Source organism: Sinohyriopsis cumingii, chromosome 11 (genome assembly GCF_028554795.1).
Source record: "Sinohyriopsis cumingii isolate HCF-2022 chromosome 11, ASM2855479v2, whole genome shotgun sequence".
NCBI lineage: Eukaryota > Metazoa > Mollusca > Bivalvia > Unionida > Unionidae > Sinohyriopsis > Sinohyriopsis cumingii.
In genome coordinates this window covers 43,708,423-43,730,944 of record NC_142971.1, presented here as the reverse complement: position 1 = coordinate 43,730,944, position 22,522 = coordinate 43,708,423, and the positions used below count along the sequence as shown (strand labels likewise).

Here is a 22,522-nt window from a genome sequence, read left to right as displayed (position 1 = left end):
AACCAGTCTGATGAAAATCAGATCTCCACATGCCTGTACTACACAAAGGTCTGACACCAGGGGTTCATGTTCTGGTGACTATATTACCAGCCAATTGAACTAAAACTTTCATGATTCTTAAAATCAAATGAGAAATATATAACCATATATCAAATACTGCATAAAAAGAAACAAGTGCACCCACTGAGTACAAACTTGCCCCTGAAGAGGGACCTTCTATTTAAAAACCATTTATTTTTTCTGACGGTTCTATTTTGTATAGGGAGAAAACTAGTAAAAAATGCAACATTCAGAGATGCCCTTTTGAGGTTAATAAGGCAGAAAATCGTTTTTTTTGGTGCTAAGCTCTGGTCACAATAAGCCAGAAGCAACATTTATTTTGCTCCATTTAACAGGCATTCATGTAAGAGTATTTAAAAATGCCCTTGAATGTCACCGAGTTGAGGAAGCCAGTGCATATATTTTACAGTTCAAATGTGTCAGGATTTGAGCAAATTTCCAGCTGTGTATGTCAAACACCCACACTGCTTTAAATTTATTATCCGAGTTCTCTGCAGACCAAAATACTCCACAAAATTTTAAAAAAGCAGACAAATATTAAAAGTGCTATAAGGGCATAAAAGTCTCATTAGGTCATCATCATCTTCATGAACACTTGCAAACCAAATTTTAATTTCTACCTCCAGAGTTCAATTAAGGATTCAGTGACATGGTGCCAATCGTTCCTTTATATTTTCAAAAGAGATCTGGTCTAACTTCAATGGACCAATAGTTCATGTGTTTGAAATACAAAATATTGAAACAATAAGCACTCAATTCTTTACAGTAATTTCTAAGCAATTTATAATTTAAGCTTTTAATATTAGATATTTTTCATTATGAAAGGGTGCATGATATCTTTCCACATTCAATGAAAGTAACTGCAACATGAAACCTTTTCTACAGCAAACATCTAACGACATTTATATCAGAATCACTTCATGTGTCTCTCAAATGTGGTAGCTACTAGAACTGCAACTACTCTGTATCAATATTTATTACATTAAGAGTCAAGGATACACATTTTGACTTTAGTAGCATTCTTGGCCTGGTTGAAGCAAGCTATGATGCCTAAAGTTAACACTGGTGTTTCTTAATACTCTAATTTCTTTCCAAAAGTTCATTTTATTCAGTTTCAGTAGACCAGATGAAGTGAGGAAGCCACTTTAGATGAATGACATGCTAGAGACCAGGGTAAGATTGCCTCATGAAGCCACTGACTTGCACAAGGTATGGCAGTTTATCATTTAACAGTATGAAGTCTCTGGCAAAAGTGAAAGTAACCATCAATCTGTCAGTAAAATACACCTCCACACAACAGGACATTGCAGGTAAAAGGGGTGATTTCACAACCCAGAATATAATGGACACAGATACAGTCATAATTTTTACCAATCACTGTTACACTATGCCATGTTTACATATTTATTGTATCTGAGTAGGCCATCGCTTTCTTGGCACCAATGGCACAAAACACAGTCTAGACTGAACCCTAAACCTCAAGTGGCTTAGTGCTTGATTGTGCTAACAAAGTTTTCATGAAAACAATTCATATTTAACAATTTTCAAAATGCGACAAAAATTCAACAAAAGGCCCATGTTGGATTGAGATCACTCATCTGGTTGGCATCTATCTAGCAGCCAAATGCAAGAGCAGTGGAACTAGAAAGCTGGGTCAAGAAGATACTTTCTTCAGAAATTTCTTTGAATGCCAATTATTGAATACATTGAAAATGACTCTTTCAAACATTTTTTCTTTCTTTGTATCTTTATGAATGGCACTTCAGTACTGTTTGTTCAATACTGAAAGGCTCTTATAAGAGAATGCTTTCTGTAAAAATTGATCCTATTCTATTTACAAGTTTTTGTAATAAACTTATTTGAATGCTTTTTTAATTTTTAGTAAAGCAGTCATATTTGATTATATATCAGTATTATTTGATATTTTTGAATTCCTTCAAGCTAGGATGCTTTCTGTCAAATTTGGTCCAATTCCACTAAGCAGGTTTTTGGAAGTTGATAATGGTTTATCTAAGGGATTTCTGAAAGGTGGGAAGTCTAAGGTGTACCGCTGATCCCACATCAGACTGAAGGTGTCCAACGCCTATACACTCTGGTCTGGAACTAGAGATGCTTCATGTGGTAATTTTGTTGCTAGGCTTTGCTTAAAACAAGTGATTCCCTCCAAAGAAGTCTGACAGAGGAATTTCCAGACCTCTAAGCAAAGAGAAGATGCATGAGAGCCTACTTGATATCTGAGGTATGCCATGAACAATGTGTTGTCCATGAATATGACACACAACACATTGCCTGGAAAAAGGCCCATATTTCTAGGATGTTATGTGCAGTGAAGACTACTGCTGAAACAATAAGCCCTGAAGGAAAACCCTACCTGGCTCTAGCTGTCAGTGCATCCCAGCCTGAATCTGAGGTTTGTTATGCAGGAAAGATTAGGGTTCTGGGGCATGCATCAAAACTCTGGCCAGAAACCTTTCCTGAATTGGCCACGGACTAAAGTGGTGACAAAATATGGATCCCAGTGGAATTTGGGCTAAAAGATCTCTGTGAGGTCTACAAAGTGCTAAAAAAGCAGACAACAGAAAGGCCTCATCTTAAATCTTCCTTGGAGAACTAGATCTCACTCCTGCATTCAGGGTAAATATGTATTACCATTATTAAATCAGATCAGGAAAGATGGACATGGGTAACACCAGTTATGCCTGGAGTATAAAAATGAAGAGTAGATATAGATTTTTAATTGAAAAGCTTGTGAAAGGAACTAATTTACAGTACTAACTCTAATAACTGCAGAATATAATGCTTAATTCTTTTTTCCTACAAATATTGACTTATTATGCAACACTGACAAGTGGGCAATAAAAATAATATAAATTTGTCTCATTCTATGCCTGTGTATTATATCTATTTGGCTCCAAAAATCAAATGATTCACAAATGTTATACTAACCTCTTTCTTTACTGTATCTATTAGTGTTCCAATCTGCTCTGTGACTCTGGAAACTTTTGCTACAGCCCAGATGCTGTCCAAGAATTTCTCCTGATCCTTATCAGCCAGGTACTGAAGACGGATCCATAGTTTAAGTAAATCCTGAAATACAAAATCAAGAAGGCTGGCTGTTTGTTTGGTTAGTGTGTAACAGCACATCAACACACTAAAGTCTACTTAGTGCTGAGGAAATAGGAGCAAAGTACCTTACCATGAGATAAACCAAGCTAGTCTTGGCATTAGCTGAACCCACTGCCCACAAACTTAAGTCTGAAATGCCACCCAAGGGTCAGCAGAAAAGCTTATCAGTAAAAAAAAAAATCTTGCAACATGTATTGCCCAGTATCAGACTGGGATCATGCTGATTATTCTAAACCTCCAATTACATACTTTTACTAAGAATTTCCTTGCATATTAAATCTTACTTTGCATTTTATGATTCTGGAGATGAATTGCCTCATCAGTTCAACACTTGACAGCAGTTTCAGCATGGCCTTAGGTTCATAATGACCAGGAGATGAATACTGTTGGTAGCCATCAAATATCATAATTATATAATAACTGATGGCCAGGTGAATAAAGACATTCTGAGTAATAAAAGGCACCTCTATGAAACATCCTTCACATGTGTATAAGGGTTGAAAAACCTTGAAGGATCTTAAGTTGTGCTCTAGAAATAAAAATGTCTACAGGTACACAATGCAAATATTGACAGCTATTTCCCTCCCCCAATCCCATCCCATATGTAACCAATTCTGGTCTTATAGTTTTGAGGATGTCCACTTTGTGAATCTATTATCAATAGCCTGATGCAAAATGTAATGACAAAAATAAATGTACACCAAGACAATGCCATGAAAAATAATATTCACAAATGTACACATCCCACTCAACTTCAATTAATATTTTGTTTTCTCTCCCTCAAGGGAAAAAAAGATGAATTTACCAAACCATAACTATATATGGTTTCAATTCCATTTTATTTTCACTGTAGATGTGGTAGTTGTTGTTGTTGTAGGGTTTAATGTCATTTTTCTGCACAAGATAGGCTATATATGGCAGCCAGTATAAGTGGTGGAGGAAGAACCCTGGAAAACCCCGGGAAGAACCACAGACTCACGAGAAGCTACTAGCAAGCTTTCTCATGTACCCACATTAGCGGAGCCTAAGACTCAAACCCTCGCAGACAGAGGTGAGATGGTAGTGATCTGGAACAGTGAGAGCTTTAGACCACTTGGCCACTCTGGGCCCCAAGATGTGGTAGAAATAGGCATCTTGCATAGAGTATGTATATACTGATCTGGTTGTTCCACCTGTGCAAATCCGCATCATACTACTGCCACTCTCTCAATGTATAAACTGCTCAATCGGATAAAAATTGCATGGATTTAACAGTCCACTCACAACAGCTGACTATATTTTTGTGAAAGTGACAAAAGTTATCAAAGGCAGACGATGTAATGGTTTGAAGTTTGCAAGGTAAGAAAGAAGAAAATAATTATGAGCAAGATTGTAATTGTGCCGGGTAATTATTTTAGAAAGACTGAAGGTGGGCAGCAATTCAGAATGGTCAAATTTAGGTTTTTACTGATTAGTATAAGATCAGAATCATCTTTCATGGTACTCTTCATTTTTTAAATTCACACAAAAACAAACAAAAATACAAGTTGGACCTGTGGCAGAATTATTTTAATTATTCTACTAAAATTTAATTTCGAGTGTCTCATGTTTATAAAGAGATTTAATATGTAAAGGTTTTACCATACTGTGATACATACCTGTGTGCAACATTTTCTCTCTGGCCTGACCCAATCCTGAACAAGAAAAGTCTGTGCCAGACGGACACAAAGTTCCTGACAGTTGTCCTTCTTCTCCAATGCATTAATGATTCTTATTCCTTTGTGGCACTCTATCTTGCTACACTGTAATAAAGAATACAATAGCATACAAATTTTGCATGAAGATTCTTTACACCATTATGAAGATGGGTGCTTCTGAGCTAAATTATAATTTCTTAGCTAAAGTAAAGCTGTTTTATAATATAATTCTACAAGCTATATAGTTAATGCAACTTCAGACAGAAAGATTACACCTAACTCATAAGAAAAGCAAACTGGAAAATGCATGTGTGTGTGTGATTTGGATTGGTTAACGTAACTTTAAACAAATTTCAGCCATATCACTACAATGTCTGCTGTGTGGCACTTTATAATGAAGTCCAGTATCACGCTGGAGACATGCATCATCATGTCCCACCCAGTCGCACTATCCTGACACCAGGCCAACCAATCCTAACACTAATCTCTTAAAGATGAGCACCAAGTCAGGCAAATGTTAATATCATTTCTTTTATAAGTCTTTGGTGTGACTCGGCCAGGGTTCGAACCCGTGACTTTCAGCAACTGAGGTAGACACTCTAACAACTTAGAACTTCGGAGTGGTGAAAAAGCATGTTGTTACTCAATTATTAAATCTGAATCAAAAGAATCTCTTAATTTTTTGCACCATCTTTCCGGGACAAAAAAAACTCCTATTACTCCCAATTTCCAATCAGTTGTTCTATTCCTCCTATTTTTATTACAAATTTGCTGGAGGCCTCGGGTGACCAAGCAGTCAAAGGCACTCACCTTTACAGATCATCAACATCTCATCTCTATCAGCATGGAATCGAGACTCAGGCTTGGCCAGCATGGGTATGTTAGCTTGCTAGTAGTATCCCATTGTTTGGTGGTTCTCCCCAGAAATTTTCTGGGTACTTCCTCCACCGGATATACTGACCACCAGGTACGGTCTATCACGTGCTTAAAAATGGCAATAAACCCCAAAACAACAAACTGCCAAATCATGATACAACAGTTAAGAATAAATATAAAAATACATGTATCTGTTGTTTACTCTTAAAATAAGAGATTACAATGCTTTGCTTCTTCAGTGAAAACACCATGCTGACATGATGATCCATTCAGAAGTAGTCATAATAAGATATTGTGGTGGCCATAATGGATGTCTGAATGGAATTATTTTCAAAGCAGCAAAACAATATTCTGCTATTACTAGGGTAGGAAGAATAATGAAGTTGAAAATGCATGGGATAAAGAGTTTATAATACTGATCCAAGTGCCTAACCTCCTCTTGAAGTCTTTCAAACTGCTGTTGCTTGTGCAGAAGGAAAAGGTACAGCTGTTGGACTTTCAGATCATTTGTTAAGTCCGGATGACGCAGTGACCAGCAGCACAAGTTCAGTGCAAACTCCTCACAGTTCTCGTCTATCATCATCTCCACGCGCAACTTTAAAATTTCTGGATCTTCTCCCAGTATATAGTTCAGGCCTGAAACATGATGCGAAATTGAAAATCTTTGTCACCAGAGGAATGAATACAATAAAATACAAACATTTTCATAAAACATGGATGGCTCTCCATAGTGCTTGATAACTGACCTAACACAAAACTTTATCAAGCTGTCATGGATGGAGAAGACAGATCATGAATAATGGAGGAATAATTGATGAATAAAATTTAAAGGCCCCATTCCCAGTAACTGGACAATTTTAGTTTTGAAAAATAAGTACTTGGTGGAATTTGTAATGCACATGGACACGGACGTCATGCCTGTAACATCCTTTTCTGGACAACTTCTTCAAATTTCCTTTTAGAGCAGATTAAAAATAAATTTAAGGGTTTGTCTCTAATATAACCCAGAATTAGTTATATAATTTTGTTCCTGTTTTGTTGAGAAGTTGCCCTTTCTGTAGAAAAGTGGCAGCAGTAGTTGTATTTTCTGGAACACACAACGGCTTTAACAGAACAAGTCCTGAATACTAGACATGACTGGTAGCCAAGAAATTGATCTGCTTATTCATCAACCATAATTTAGGCTGCATTATAATAATTTTGTTACAGGTAATATTGGATTAAAATTTTGACATCAAATTAAAACTCTGTTCTGTTCTAAACAACAGAACTATTGTGCAGCATATTTACCTAAAACAAAAAAATGATATAGTGGCCATAGTAAAATTCTCTTTATATATAAAAACTATGAAATAGAAATGTATAAAAAAAACATGACTCAGTTCACAAGTCATTAGCATTTTTAACCAGACTACATGCCTACCTTGGCAGATGAATCTGTTTTCAATTTAAGCAATTCAAAGCATAAACTGTGTAATGGTCATTACAATCTTGATTTGTCACTATTATAAAAAAACAACAACAGCTATTTGTTCTAAATAAGTAAGGAATACATATCTGTCACTGTGAAAATGTTGGAGCCATTAGCTCGATGATGATGCACATACAGTGAAGAATCCATATACTTATTATGCTTAAAAAACACATTGGCAAACTGCATGGGTACAGTATATGCCTCCAGCACAAAAAGTCTTAAAGTAGTTTTTTAATTTAATGTGACCATGAAAATGGCAACCAATGCATGTAACACATGAAATAGTATAAATTGTTGGAATTTATGAGGATTGAGAGTCTTAAGTATAAAATTCAATCACTGGTCCAAAGTACCAATGGAAAAATGTGAGGAGAGACTACACAAACACGCAACATGTACAATTTTTCAAGATGGGCTCCTAACCAGTGCAAAGTTCGAATCTCGCTGCTTAGACATTTATTGAGATAGTAACTTGCTGCCTTGACAACACAATATAAATAATCCAAAATAAAACAAAGAGTATGTTTCAGCAACCTTTATTTTAATTATTTTAAGCTGTGACTGAGGGAGAAAAGTGTCAGTTAACATAAGAATCATAGGGCCTGAATGTCAGTGTCATCCATAATATTTACCTACTATTACGGCAATTCATTAAAACTACATGACTAGTTACCTACCAGGTTTGTGTGCCAGAGAGAATGATAGGTATTACGATTTCTATATAATCAATTATTATATAATTAATGGAGTGAATTAACAGGAACAAAATCAGGATGTAAGGACTGACATATAAACTTAAATTTCCCCCTCAATGATCTAACTTCTCTTTTTTCCCCCATTAAAACGGGGGAAAATAAAACCGCATTCTATGTCTGGAAATACATTAATGAAGGTACATATAATAAACTGTTCAAGGTTTATGATAGCCTGAGCAAGGAGTGCTTGAAAATCAGCCCCACCCATCCCCCAATTTAATAATGGATGCAATTTAGAGAAATCATGTTTGGGAAAATACTATGTCCATATGTTTGAAGTATAAAATCATTTGAGGTTTTTTTGTGTGACATGTCATGACATAGCAGGTGTACATATCCTTACCTATCCATGGTATATGGTGTAGTCTTTTATGATGTATTGTTTGTTAAATCTATTTAATTGAATTAACCACATGGCATGGACCATGCAGACACAGAGTAACAACAATTACTAATTATTGCTAGTCCATACAATAAAAGACCATTGTCTGGCAAATGAAGTTACAGGCAACTAACGATATATTTAACTTGAGGAAAGGATGAAATTGCAAATTTACAAAAGAGGTTCCCACCGAGCTATTCTTGGAGAATGCAGCCCACTGTTGTCATCATACCTTAAGTAATGTTTATCAGCAACCCAAGCTCTCAATAGTACAATTATATGCTTTAGGACATTCAGTCCTAGGCCTAAGACTGTTTCTTTACTCCCAGGAAATTAAATGTGTCCCTGGACTTCACTTTCAAAATCATAAAATAAACTTTATGTCAAACCTTCAGGACTCTCATCCTCTTCTTCTCCAGACATGATACGACTCAACACTGGATGAGTCCAATGTGTTTTCATCAAGGACAGTAGCAGATGGAAACGACTGAATCCCAAATCCTTGAGGAGCTCGTGGACTGATTGGACTGTCGAGGTAAAATTCTGGCGGTTGCGATCATTCTCATCTAGTTGCTGCCACTCAATGTTTAGCACTGTCTTGGCACAAAGGCTATATAAACAAGAAATGAAACTGTCAGAAAACAGCAAAGCCTGTCAGCACACATTTAAAATGTTCTGCATGATCAATACTGAGTGATGATGAAGACAAACTAAGTGATTGATGAGGGTAACAGTAACCTCTTTTCTCTGACACGATGTTGTGTGTGCGTGCGTGTGATTTGGATTTTTAATGTAACTTTAAAAAAATTTCAGTCATATTGCTACAATGTCTGCAGTGTGACAGTTTAAAGTGATGTCTAGCACTGGGGCATCATGCCACAGACATATAGCATGATGTCCCACCCAGTCACATTATCCTGACACCAGGCAGACCAGTCTTAACACTAACTTCTTAATGCTGAGCGCCAGCGAGGCAGCTGTTAGTACCATTTTTGTAAGTTTTTGGTATGACTCCGCCGGGGATTGAACCTTTGACCTCCTGCATCCGAGGCAGACACTCTAACCATTAGGCCACTGGAGCGGTCTGACTGACACAATGTTGTACCTCACTAGATATATACTTATATCCTGTTACTTAAACATCAAAGGTGTAAATAATCTATAAAGCATAAAAACAAGTTACATTAGCCAACCATGACACTGCAGTATGGTAATCCACAAGCAAGATGCACATTATCATGTATTGTAAGTGTAAAAGTCACCATTTTCAGAAACTTTCCTAAACATTAAAACTATGCAAGACCACTTATATATATAAGAACCTCATTTTAGTTTGAGAGTTACTCTTCAAGATGGATTCATTTATTTTCATGACCATGCAAACAATGACATCCCAAAAATCTGATCTATGTAAAAAGTGTATTATGACTACTAATACGCAAAGTATGTCACACTGAACTACTATTTGTATGGTGTAGGTTGCATGTAAAATATATTTTCATAATTATACAAGCAATGTCCCAGAAACTGATCTAAATGAAAAGAAGTCAACATGATAACTGGATTATGAAAAGTAGGTCACAAATGATATATATTTAGCATCATAAAGGTTCATGACTGTACAAGAAAGTGTCCCAGAAGTTGATCTAGACATAAAAGTGTACACATTCTTACTTCAAGCATGTGAAGTCAGTGACCTACATCTAGAATGGTGGTGTTATACTCCTCAGGATGCATGCTTATATAAAGTTCTATGATCGTACATGCAATACTGTTTGATAAATTGACCTAAAAATAAAAGGTGTACAAATGCCAATGCTGCTGACATGACAAACAACAACACATGAAGTATAGCATAAGCTTTCCTGCACTGTGTGCAGGCAGGCAAACAAAGTGAACAAATTGTAAAAGTAAATAAATCAAACAAAGAATTAGATAAATACATCACTCCACAGTTTCAGATATTGCTTGGCCCCTACAGAAAATCTGAAAACAAAACAAAATCAGTTTTTCTTATAATACTGTAGTGTTAACCAGAAAAGACTGCCACACAACAGTTACACTTTTGCACTTTTGTTTCTTCCACACAGAAATATGTTGTCAGCCAGGGCCTTCAAAAACAATACAATCAGGAGACATTCTTTATGTGCTGATAAACAAACTCTTTGATAACATCCATTATTTATATGCAAATAATTTATTTGCTTATTAACTGTTGCAGCTAATACTAGAGAGCTTATTCCAAACTTGCACTAGAATTTTTCTAGTCAGAGTTGAATGTTATAATGGAGAGGAGACTAGTGTCACAACTGGTTTTAATTCAACAAAGGTGCCATGTGTAATCAACATAATTCTACACAATCTGAACTAGTCATAAAGAATTTCAATGCTGTGGAAGATTTGTAACCTGCAGGTTGAGTAAGTCTTTCCATGTAGTTATTCGTGGAAAGTTCTTTGGGACTGCAGAAAATTGCTTATTAACTTTTCAAATATATTTTATTTTACACTAGTGTATTTTATGCTTATGATGTCCATAAGCTACACCTTGGTTAATTTTCTGGGGAGCATTTTCTCTTACTGCACCTGGAATGAATTTCCCATACAGCTCAGTCTAGTAAACAGTAACTATGAACTGACTGAAATTTCACGATGATCATTCGTTGTTGTTAAGTGAAATTAATCAATGACCAATTAATTTGTCCACAGTCTTGCCAAATAATTAATTTTTCCATATACCCTCCTGCCATAGGTAATTTAATATATCTAAAGTCTTAAATACTGCAAATGGTACAGAACTTGATCTCAACTATTTGATTAATTGGTCACATCAGTGAAAGTGACCAAAGCCTGAAAAAGCTGAAAAATTTAAGCAGCACTATTCATTAATGATGACCCCCATTAGATGATGCATAATGTTTAGGTGACAATGAAGGTGACAGGAAGCTAACCATGGTCTGCATTCTAAGCATGTCCTCCTCATTATATATTTAAAAGCTGAAGGAGAGGATACAATGACACTGAAATAGAAAGAAAGTTTAACAAAAAAAATTACACTGAAGTAAATCTCACAGACGGACATCATACATATATATAGGCATGCATATCAACGCCACAGTGATTGCTGTATGAAGTTTTCACAAAAGCAGGCCCGACTCACATTTCCTGAAAGCTGTTTTCAATTTGCTTAATTGATACACAAATCTCAATAGAATAAGAATACAGATGACTTGGAGAGTTCAGGTAATAATATATTAAACAGAACCAATGGGATGAACGTAACAAGTGAGATAGAAATAAACATGTTAATTTTCTGTAATTGCAATCAATATTACTCTAAATACATGAAATCTTAATTATAAACATGTTAAGTCTTCAACTCTTTCGCTCATTATAGAGCACTGATGACAAAATTTAAAGACTATTTCAAATCATTCTGTAGTATATCAAGTCCTACATAAAAGCTGTCAAACTATATTGGGAAGTAACCACTCTAATCATTTCCACTCCAGAAAAAATGAGTTCTGGCCCTTTACTTGCATTTCAAAATGCGAGACAAGCTAATACAGAAAATGTGCCACATTATCAGAAGCACAAACTGTCATTCAAGTAACATCATACATGCCAACCCTTGGCAAGGAAAAAGTGTAATCCAAGTGGACAAAAAGAGTAATCCAAGTAGGAAAAGAGTAATCCACATATAATAAATATTTGATGAGTATCTGTACAAAATGATATTTACTCCTCATGTCTTTTAACATCAATTACTGATTCAAATTTTCATACATAGTACTTTGAGCTTTAAAAAGCAGCAGTCTCTCATAATGCATTTCAAAACACTTTGTACCAGCTGAGATTATGAATGTTTTGCACACCAGTAGAGCACTAAGTGATGGGTTACAGAGCCTGGATCTGTATTCAGTTTTATTTTTGTTAAAAATACTGAACAATCTCTCACAGTCAGCATTATAATGGTAAAGAACCAATATTCCTTTCATAACTTGACAGAGAAGAGGAAATATATCTTCCAGTTATTAGGTCTTTTAGCTGGGAAATAATGTGCCATTGCACATCAACTCTGTCCTCACGAAGTCCATTGTCAGGTAGAATGCCAACTTGATACTTCAGTTCTCCTTCTAATTTATCGGCAGGCATTCCTGCAGCATGGTGCATTATATGACAGGGACAACCTGATATGTACACTGATGAGACATTTTTCAAAATACAGAATGCAACTCCTTTATGAATTCCAGTCATCACTGATGCAGTATCAGCTGAAAACCCCATACAGTTCTGCCAACTTATGTTTATTCAAAGCATTATTAGGCAAATAACAAATGTTTTCCCCAGTGGAATCTACTGTTAATTCTCTTACACCGGTCACTGGCTACAACTTTTTGTCATCATAATCACTGCTCCTGTCTGCTGGAATACTAAACAGCCCAATTTTCATGGCTTCTGCAATTGTAAGTGAATTATCTTCTGCTAAACACCAAACAATATTAGATGATTTTGTTCTTGCACATGCATATTTTCTGCAATTTTGGAATCAAGAAACATCTGTTTTAACAAAGGACTGATGTAGTCTTCTACTGCTAGGGGTAGTCCATATTCTATTACGAACTCGGTAAATAATGCCTCTGCATTTATAAAATTTGTGTCCATAATTTAGTTCTGCTATAAAAATAAGAACTTACCTAAGTATTGGATTGGAGTTAGTTAAATGAGCTAATTCAATGTTTCTTTGTTTTTACCACCATGACCAATATTTAAATCATTTCCACACAGCCTGCAATAGGTGTGAAGCTGCCATAGAATGGAATGCTGTATTGTGTAATTCATGTAATCATCTTTAAACTGATTTTTCATCTTTTCTAATCCATCTGTGTAATTATTTAAAAAACATTTTTGTCTAACATCAACTAGAATAAATCTGATGACCATTAGGGTTTAACGCCATTTGTCAGAACACAATAGGCTATACATGGTAGGCCAGTATTAATGGTGGAGGAAGAACCCGTGAAAACTCTGGAAAGAACCACTGACCCACGAGAAGCTACTGGCAAGCTTTCTCACATACCCACATTGGCTGAATCTGAGACTCAAACCCACGCAGACAGAGGTGAGATGGCAGTGATCCGTAACGGACAGCGCTTTAGACCACTCGGGGCCCCAACAGGTTATGTACCAGATATGAATTAGAAAAAAGAATCTGTGAGCAAAGATTAAAAATTAGAAAACCCGTCTGTTCTTTCCTAAATAAGCCATAAAGCTGCTATAAATAGAAACCAAGGTCAAAAGTTCTGCAACAACTGTTTGTTATTATCAATTTTATCATTATTTCCAATGTAATGCTTTTAAATAAAATCTATAATATTATTGTAAGTGAAGGAAACTTTGTTGAGCCTTGAAGTAAGCACAAATGTAAACAAAAATCATTTTTTTATGATCACTGCTATAAAAAGAACATAATACTGTTAGGAAAGTACATGCAAGTCTATGGACAAGCATACTCTTATGTCGTTGTTACACAGAAGCCATATTTTCTTGCAAACAGTCTGAAAAATTAATGGGATGCTAATAAAAATGAGAAAACAAATTAATTTTTGGGGGAGGGGGATAGAACGAAAACACGTAATTCGAATATATTTATGTTGAGGCATAATTAAGTGAAAAGTGTAATGATTATGCCAAAAGCATAATGGTTGGCATGTATGCAACATTGTACTAAGGTCAGATATTTTATAAGATGTGTCTGTCCAACCAATTTTCTGGGGACATTAATAATTTCCCATAATCATTACTTAAAAAATCTGATAGCCTGATATCCAGAGCCCATCTAATTTCAGATCAGGCTCCTCCTGTATTCTAATATAGGTGCAATGGGCTTGCAGACAAAAATCTAATTTGCATGAGAAAACATAGATCACGCTAATGAAATGAGGAAATTCACTACAAGATGTCGGAAGACAAGTAAATTATTAACATTTACCCCATGTATGCCCTTATCCTCACAAAGATCATCTAATTATCAAACTTCTTTCGAAAGCATTAAACTTTGAGTACAAAGTGAAGCATGTGATCTGTGAACAGGAAACATACATGTGAATATTTACTAAAAAAAACTTTTGGATATTTGGATATTTATGTGCCAGAAACTGGCCAGAACCAGTCTAGTGGGGACTGGAACTGTGTCAGCAATTGTTGCAATGGTGTAATAATGTGTAGCCACCTAATGGGATTAAGGCTAGCATGTATATATGACAAGCTGTTAATGATCTTGTATTGTAGTAATCAAGAGAATTTAGGCCAAATGCAGGATGTTTCAGCAGTTAATAAAGTAATAAAGGGATCAAATGCAGTCATGCTGGCTTTAGAGTATTTGAACATAAAAATCATCTGACCTTTTGGTTGAGTTGAGATAAAGACTAAAAACTTTTTGGGTCAAAAATACTTGCATATATTTCTGCTTTATTTCATGGTCTCGCTATTGCATTGTTCAAGATTTTAAAGTATCCTGTGCTCATGTTTACACCAATTAAATAATGGTTAAAGAAATAAAGTTGCATTGATGAACAATATCAAAAGTGTTAACAGAAACTATATAAATCAAGACACACATCAGAACATAAACACCACTCATCCACTGAGTAACAAGGACATTGTCAGAGCAATTAGACAATGGCTGACCTGGAAAAAACATGGCTTTGCATTAAAAAATTTTAAATTCAAATAATCACACACGTCAATTCATTACGATTTTGATTTTATTTTTTCATATTTGAAGTGCAACAATAGGAATGATGTGTGAAAATTAATATTGAAAAAGGTGCAATTTTCATCACATGGAAATTGGAGTCTGAGTTTCTGGAGTTTGAATCAAGTCACCAGTCCTGGGACTGGCTAAAAATATTTTTTCGCTAAGCACTGCCATCATAAATATGTATGTCAACAGTGTTTGAATTTAATGCCCAAGTTTTTTTTGAATAGCCTGGGAAATTTTAAGGTTCACTTTCCCAAGACATCTATAAATCACCTTCTTTTGTTTCCATTGTGATGACTCCATATAAACGTCTTTCTCAGAACAGCATGCTTATTCTACTACATCATAAGTAATTTCAGTCATTGACTGACTTAGGGAACTAATTGTCTAAGCACACCATGTTTGGTCGTGCTAATTCTTGCAATAGACAACTCCATCATAAATCTATAAGGCATACACGTGGTAAGTGAACCTCTAAAAGAATATATAAATGTACCTGTCTAGGATTTCATTTCCTGGCAATGTCACTGTACTGATTCCTCATGCAATTACCAGTCTCTGACTAAATCACAACATACCATATCAGAGCCGGTTATTAAGACTGTATCAACCAGACACTTTAAACTCTTTACTATTTGTACTCAAAGAAACAATAAACTATCAAATGACAATAAAATAAGGCCAGCATGCAAACATAAAAAAAAAAAAAAATGCATACGCCATTTTGGGCACAAATTGGACATTTTTTATAGGTCACTGTGCCTCCATTTGAAGAAAATATCTTGTTAATTAATAACTACACAAGTAAAAAAAACTCAAATGTGAAAGACATAATATTAATTCAAATGGCATATTAAGAAGACAATTAAAATTGAAGGAGTTGGGAAAGGCTTATTAACTTGCATGTTACTATGCTCATTTGGCACTAACAATCACAACAATTACTAAAAACATCTAACATGACCAAATTTTCAGAGGTTATTTTCATTAAAACAATAAATTTTATGACTAAATATATTAGCGTTCTCAAACAATCCACTGTTACACATTAACACCTGGAGCTTTCTGTCATTTTTGCCTGAAAATCGAGTAGGAAACACATTTTGAAAGCTATTTCTGAATAGACTCGAAAACACCAAATGCCCAGTCATCTTTCAATAACATACTGCCTAGTTGTCTTAGAAACATCATTTTTCACTGGCTATTTGACTTGCACATGAGCGGAAAGGCAAAAGTTGGCCTTTTTTTTTAGCTAAACGGAGACATTATTTTTGTATGGAGACCACTCTTTATTCCAAACGCCCATCTTATCCTACTTTTTGCAAAGGCTCATCTGTCTGTTTGCAGTTCATACCGGTTTGCCTTAGATCTGAGACTAAAAAATCTAAAATCGGATCCTGACCACAGGCGGATTTTGGGTTTTAAAAAAGTTGGTCCAAAAAATGAGGTTTTTTAATCTTATTTTGTAGTGCAACTAGATATTCCAGATTATTTGGTATCATTGTAGAGCTACATCTCTCTACCTTTCTATAATGCCACCCACTTTAGTGTATCATGCATGGCCATGACGCTACAGAGTTCGGCAGTAGGCTACTACCTCCTGCCCCGTAAAGTCGTCGCTCGGGGTTAATGTGTTAAGACCATTTAAAATGTCACTGATGGCTGCTAGTTTAACGTATTGATAAGTATCTCAATTTCAGAACAAAGCTACTTGCAAAAGTTGCATTGCTACTAAATTTACAGTCACATAAAAAAATTACTGGATCTACACATAGAGGCACTAGATGAATTTGTGAGCAGTTACTGGTGTAATGGGAGCTGTAATGATACTGATACACATCAGAACTGCAAAATTTTTTGTATCAGTATTTTCGATTGATATCTGCCCTACTACCGCGGTCTCCTAATATATACTGCATCACGTGTGACAATAGACCGACATAGTAAGAACTGAAGATGACATATCACCATAAATTCAAATTTTAAAAAAAAGAACAATTAAAAAGCAGTATGAATCATTAATAAAAGGACTGAAGATTATGGTGCTGTTTCTTTGTGTACCATTGTAATGCATGGATGGGTACATGACTTGGCCATGAAGACCCAGGTGGGTTTTGCACCACCTGGAAATACCCAGCCAGGCTGGGTTTTAATACAAAAATTTGATCTTAGGCCTAAAAAAATGTGTTTCCAGGTGGCAAATAGTCTGTTTCTTTTGCTGACCCTAGCACTTGTTCCCCCCTCCATACACTTAAAAAAAAATTGATTTGTGCATTAAACTGAACCAGTTCTGAATTGAAGCACAGTATATAATATATACTAATCTATATTAATCAATTTAAAAAAATACCTACCTATCCTAATATTAAAACCAGTGCAATAGGAAACACTCATTTGGAGGGGGGTCTTACCTGGTCAGGTCTCCACACACCCCATCCTGAGCAGAAATTAAATAAATTTAAAAACACTGTTTTATGATTGACAACAATTGGGGGGGGGGGGGCGTCAACCCAAATGGGAGTGGGGCAGATAGAGGAGAAAACCCAACCCGGTAAAATCATACCTGGCCCATACATGCCAACCCCTGATGAGGAAAAAGAGTAATCCAAGTGGACAAAAAGACTTAAATATCATTGGCAGTTAATAAGCATGATCATACTTTTTCACTGTCTCTTGCCCTCATGCAAACAAATTAAGACTCAATACAATGTATTTTCATCTGACATTAAGACTGATTTTAAAACAATGTCAATTCATGATATTATGTTTGTAATGGCTAGGCAGTGCAATAATCAAACACACTTGTAGGTCGAGTCCAACTGCCAACAACATAGATCTTTATCTGCCATATCAAAAGTGCCCGCAAATCAGGGTGTTTTGCTTCTTCTACTCCTAACAAACTGCACAGACCCAGATCTGCCTGCAAATTATGTGATGGCAGATCTGGGTCTGTGCCGCTGGAGTCCTCTTGCAAGTTTATATAGTACTCATATAGTCCCCATTCAATAACCCGTACCTTTTTACCATGCATTTCCTTTTCTTGTAATTCTTGTGATTCATTTTTACTTCAGTTTTCCCCCAATAATGATTAAAATAATAAACATTCACATTTAGCGATAATATGGTCCTGCAATGCAGTTTTCCATGATCCACACACATACTTCTCCTCTCCTTCATGTCATATCTTTTTACATGTAGAGTGATAGAAAGATGATCCATTGGACCAATTAATTATTCATTGGGGCACAAGTTTTTCTCTCTGACATTGATTTTTCTATCACACCAGTCAAGTGGAATAACCTGTTGTCATTTGATTCAACCAAAAGCTCATTACATCAAATAAGCAACGTTCACCTGTAAAACATCACTCTGTTGATAATATGTTATGCCACTCTTTAAAATGAACCAAAGAGTTTAAATTTTAACATGGCAAAATTCAATTAAATTAAATACTGAATTTGATCTCATTATTAAATGTACATTTCCCCAAAACATTGTATGGTCCAATAATTGTTGTCATTTCAACAACATAAATAAACAGTTAGAACTAAGCATTCTCAAGTTTAATTACCCATTATAATGCTGTGATTGAATCTCGTACAAAATTGTACATTATCTACGTATGAACTATATGGTGCAAATACGTGTGTGTGTGTCATTTGGATTTTTTATGTGGCTTTAAAAAAAATCAGTCATATCACTATGATGTCTGCAATGCAACAGTTTATAGTTATGTCTAGCACTGGGGCATCACGCTGCAGACATATAGCATCATGTCCCACCAAGTCACATTATCCTGACACAAGGCAGACCAGTCCTAACAACCCCTTAATGCTGAGTGCCAAGTGAGGCAGCTGTAAGTACCATTCGGTATGACTCAGCCACAAACATAAGATTTCCAAGACCTATTTTCTCTAACATTTTTTATACAAGTTATATGAGAAAAAAAATGAATGCAGAATACTACAATACTGATTAATGATGAAATGAAACTGAACGGGTCATGAAAAGAAAGAAACCAGGAAAACTCTAATAAATCTAACAACCTCAGAAAATTTTATTTGTGATTATGGAAAGAAATTAAAATGTTTGAGATTATTTCAATTTTCAAAGACTTTTAAAGACCTCAGGGTAATCTGCTCGATTTTCCCAAACTTTCAAGACCTTGAAATAGCTACCTCATTTTTCCCAAACTGTCAAAGACCATATGAATCCTGTCAATAAATTTTTTTGAAGTAAAAAGAATATAAAAACCCTCCTATTTTTCTGGAAAACCCATGTATTTGTAAAATTAATGAACAAACTGATATATGCGATACTGTTTCACTTTTTTCACGTTAAGAATGTGATTATCAGAGCAAAATATCTAACAGTTGTCATTCTTTCTAAAGAGGTAGCACAGAAGAATATTACTAATGTTTCTGAGATAGTTTTTTTTCTTTTAAAAATAACACAAACTTTGAAAGATATAAGTGTACAAGTGCACCTGTTGGTTTCACTAATGCAGGTTTAATAAGCAAAAACTCAAATTTGCACGATTCATGCCAAATATAGTATTAATAAAGTTTTATGTTCATGCATCATTGGCATTGTGTTCATGGTACATATATCTCAAACTTGAAAACAGTGTCCAATAATGGATTAATTTTGATGACATCACCAAATTTGAATATTCCTTACGTATTTGACCATTTGTGCATCAATATTGTACATAATTTACAAAAATAGCCCTTCCCTGACAATTTGCAAGAAATTTCCAAAAACCTTGTTCCCTAGTGCCCCACTTTTCCTTCTCTCTCAATAAACTCTTTAGGCATGCTTGCAGGGTCATAAACAGTAAACCATGCCCAGTAACCTCACCAAGGTCATGAACAGTAAACCATGCCCAGTTTCCTCACCAGTCATAAACAGTAAACCATGCCCAGTTCCCTCACCAAGGACATAAACAGTAAACCATGCCCAGTTCCCTCACAAAGTTTCAGGAAAGGATATTTACATTTTTTGAGTAGATATATGCAAACATTTCACGAGTCAAATGGAAATATTGTACTGTCACTAGCAGCTTCATCACATGTGACAATTACGAAATGTTTCAATTTTATGACTGAAATACTTCCATAAAAACTACTAACAAATTGTAGATTTTCTTTATACAATGTATTTTTTTAAAGACAAAAGTTGCTGACTTGCATGGATTTTCTTCATTCTATGCAAACAGCTGCATTACTTTCATTGATAAAAATGGTTCCTAAATTTACAATAATTTTGGGGCATCAATGTTTTACAAATTTAGTTTGTACAGAACACGCTTCAGAGTTTGTATTTGTTAAAATAATGACTGTATTGTATGAAAATTATGATATTTTTAGTCTTGTTAATGCATTTCATGATAGACTGATACTGTTTGGGTGTGGCGAGTAGAAACAGCAGTTTTATCTGACAGACTTCTGAGCACAACAACAGCTTTAAACAGAAGATCTTAACTCATTCGGCCCCAATCCCGCCTGTAGGCGTGATGAGGCTGTACCCTATTTCCGACCTCTGCAGCATCAAGGTCATTTAATATACACCAAAGTGGGTGGTATTACAAAAACAAGCAGACAGATATAGCTCTACAATGATAACATACAATCTGGAAGTTCTAGTTGCACTACAAATACAGAGAGAAAAACCCAATTTTTTTTACCCGTTTTTTTCCTCACCCAAAATTCTCCCATGGTCGGAATGCGATTTTGTGTCTAGATTTTAGATCTTTTGACCTCAGAAATGAAGGGTCCATTAAGCAAACAAATAAAAATATATACAATATATATTTTTTTACCATTCAGCTCATGTGCAAGCAAAATAGCCAATGGAAAACGATGTTTCTAATACAACTAGGCATTAGTCTCACGGAAAATATGTTGAAAGCCGATGTATTCAGAAATATCCCCAAAAATGTCATTCCTACTCACATTTCAGGCAAAAACAAAAAAAAACAACAAAAAAACTGGGGCCGAATGAGTTAATGATAAGTGCTTCGTTTTGTTCATTAATAAATTCAAACGTAAATTTTGGTGTGGTCTTAACAATCTTGCAGTCTAGCTCAGCAGCAGGTGCGGTATCCATTTTTTAAAAATAATCAGTTAATTTTGGTTTGCAATCAACACTAATCCATGCCTGATTTATCAATCATTTTTAAACGTGATTGTGATGCTAGTTAAAATTGCTACTTACAATTTTTTAATACTATTTATGATCACTACTTTGTCAGGTGGGGTGTACTGTTTGTAGTAGAAAATTTATATATGTATAATACTGTATGAGTGACACAAAGCAACAGGTCATTAAGTTCAGTCACTGACAATTTCCATGATTAATGTAGAAAACTAATACCTGAAGTCTACTTTATCCTGTTTGGAGTTTTTTTATATATATAGCCATTTCTGGAGGGCACCTCAGTGATTATGTAAATGTACCTTAGATGGTCTACAGTTAACACATTTAACAACTGTTCATCGGGGCCCCGAGTGGTCTAAAGCGCTCTCAATTATGGATCACTGCCATCTCACCTCTGCGTGGGTTCGAGTCTAAGATTCAGCAAGTGTGGGTTTGTGAGAAAGCTTGCCAGTAGCTTCTCGTGGGTCGGTGGTTCTTCCTCCATCATTAATACTTATGCCATGTATAGCCTATTGTGTGCTGAAAAATGGCGTTAAACCCCACAACAACAGTTCATCCCAATGTGTGGAGGGGGGGTGGGGTGGGATAAAGAGATACCATCTGAAAAACATGCATAAGGGCAGATGGAGAAAGCAGTTCCAAAAGAGTGTCACAGTGGGGGAAAAAGTGGTATCGCCACTGTGGCAGTATCATTTTTCTCCCTTCTGATATATTTCACTATTACATTATATCTGAAGAAGAAAAAAAACCAATCACATGAGCTAAATGCAAAACTTAACAAAGAATGTATAATTTACATGCAAATTCAATGTTGGCACCCACCCCACCCAAAATGTTGTCCAGGACCTAGGAAGAAAGAAGTATTGTTATTCAGTGATGCTGCAAATATATGCAGGGGTCATGCTACCATATATATTGCATTTCTTGCTTCACGTCCATTTCTACCTGTTGAGTTCCTTTCACTTCCTGTTCTGTCCAAAAGAAGTCACTTCTCCCTAAAATTCAAGGCTAGCTTGACCCCTGTATATGTATGCTTTTATCTCCATAAACACCAACAGCAGTACAACAAATCTGCTCTATTTTGAAGAGGTGACCTAAAAAAGTCAAGTTTCAATACCTACCCAGAGCACTATAAAAATTATATCATTCAGACATTTTTAATGTAAATTAATTATATTGCCTTAACAAGAAAAGTTTGTAAATAAGGCTGCTGTTACTAATGAAATCATAAATAATTCATAAAGATAAATGAAA

General features: G+C 35.4%; 1 protein-coding gene across 1 annotated transcript in view; it reads right to left on the bottom strand.

Annotated features, from left to right (window-relative positions):
* LOC149788032 (uncharacterized) overlaps nt 1-22,522 on the bottom strand; it is a 56,111-nt gene that overhangs the window by 22,134 nt on the left and 11,455 nt on the right. The window contains exons 3-6 of the mRNA XM_089974312.1: nt 8,739-8,959; nt 6,172-6,374; nt 4,824-4,967; nt 3,007-3,147 (exon numbers count right to left, since the gene is read on the bottom strand). Of these exons, the coding sequence (XP_089830438.1) occupies nt 3,007-3,147; nt 4,824-4,967; nt 6,172-6,374; nt 8,739-8,959 (709 nt within the window). The remainder of the gene's footprint in view (nt 1-3,006; nt 3,148-4,823; nt 4,968-6,171; nt 6,375-8,738; nt 8,960-22,522) is intronic.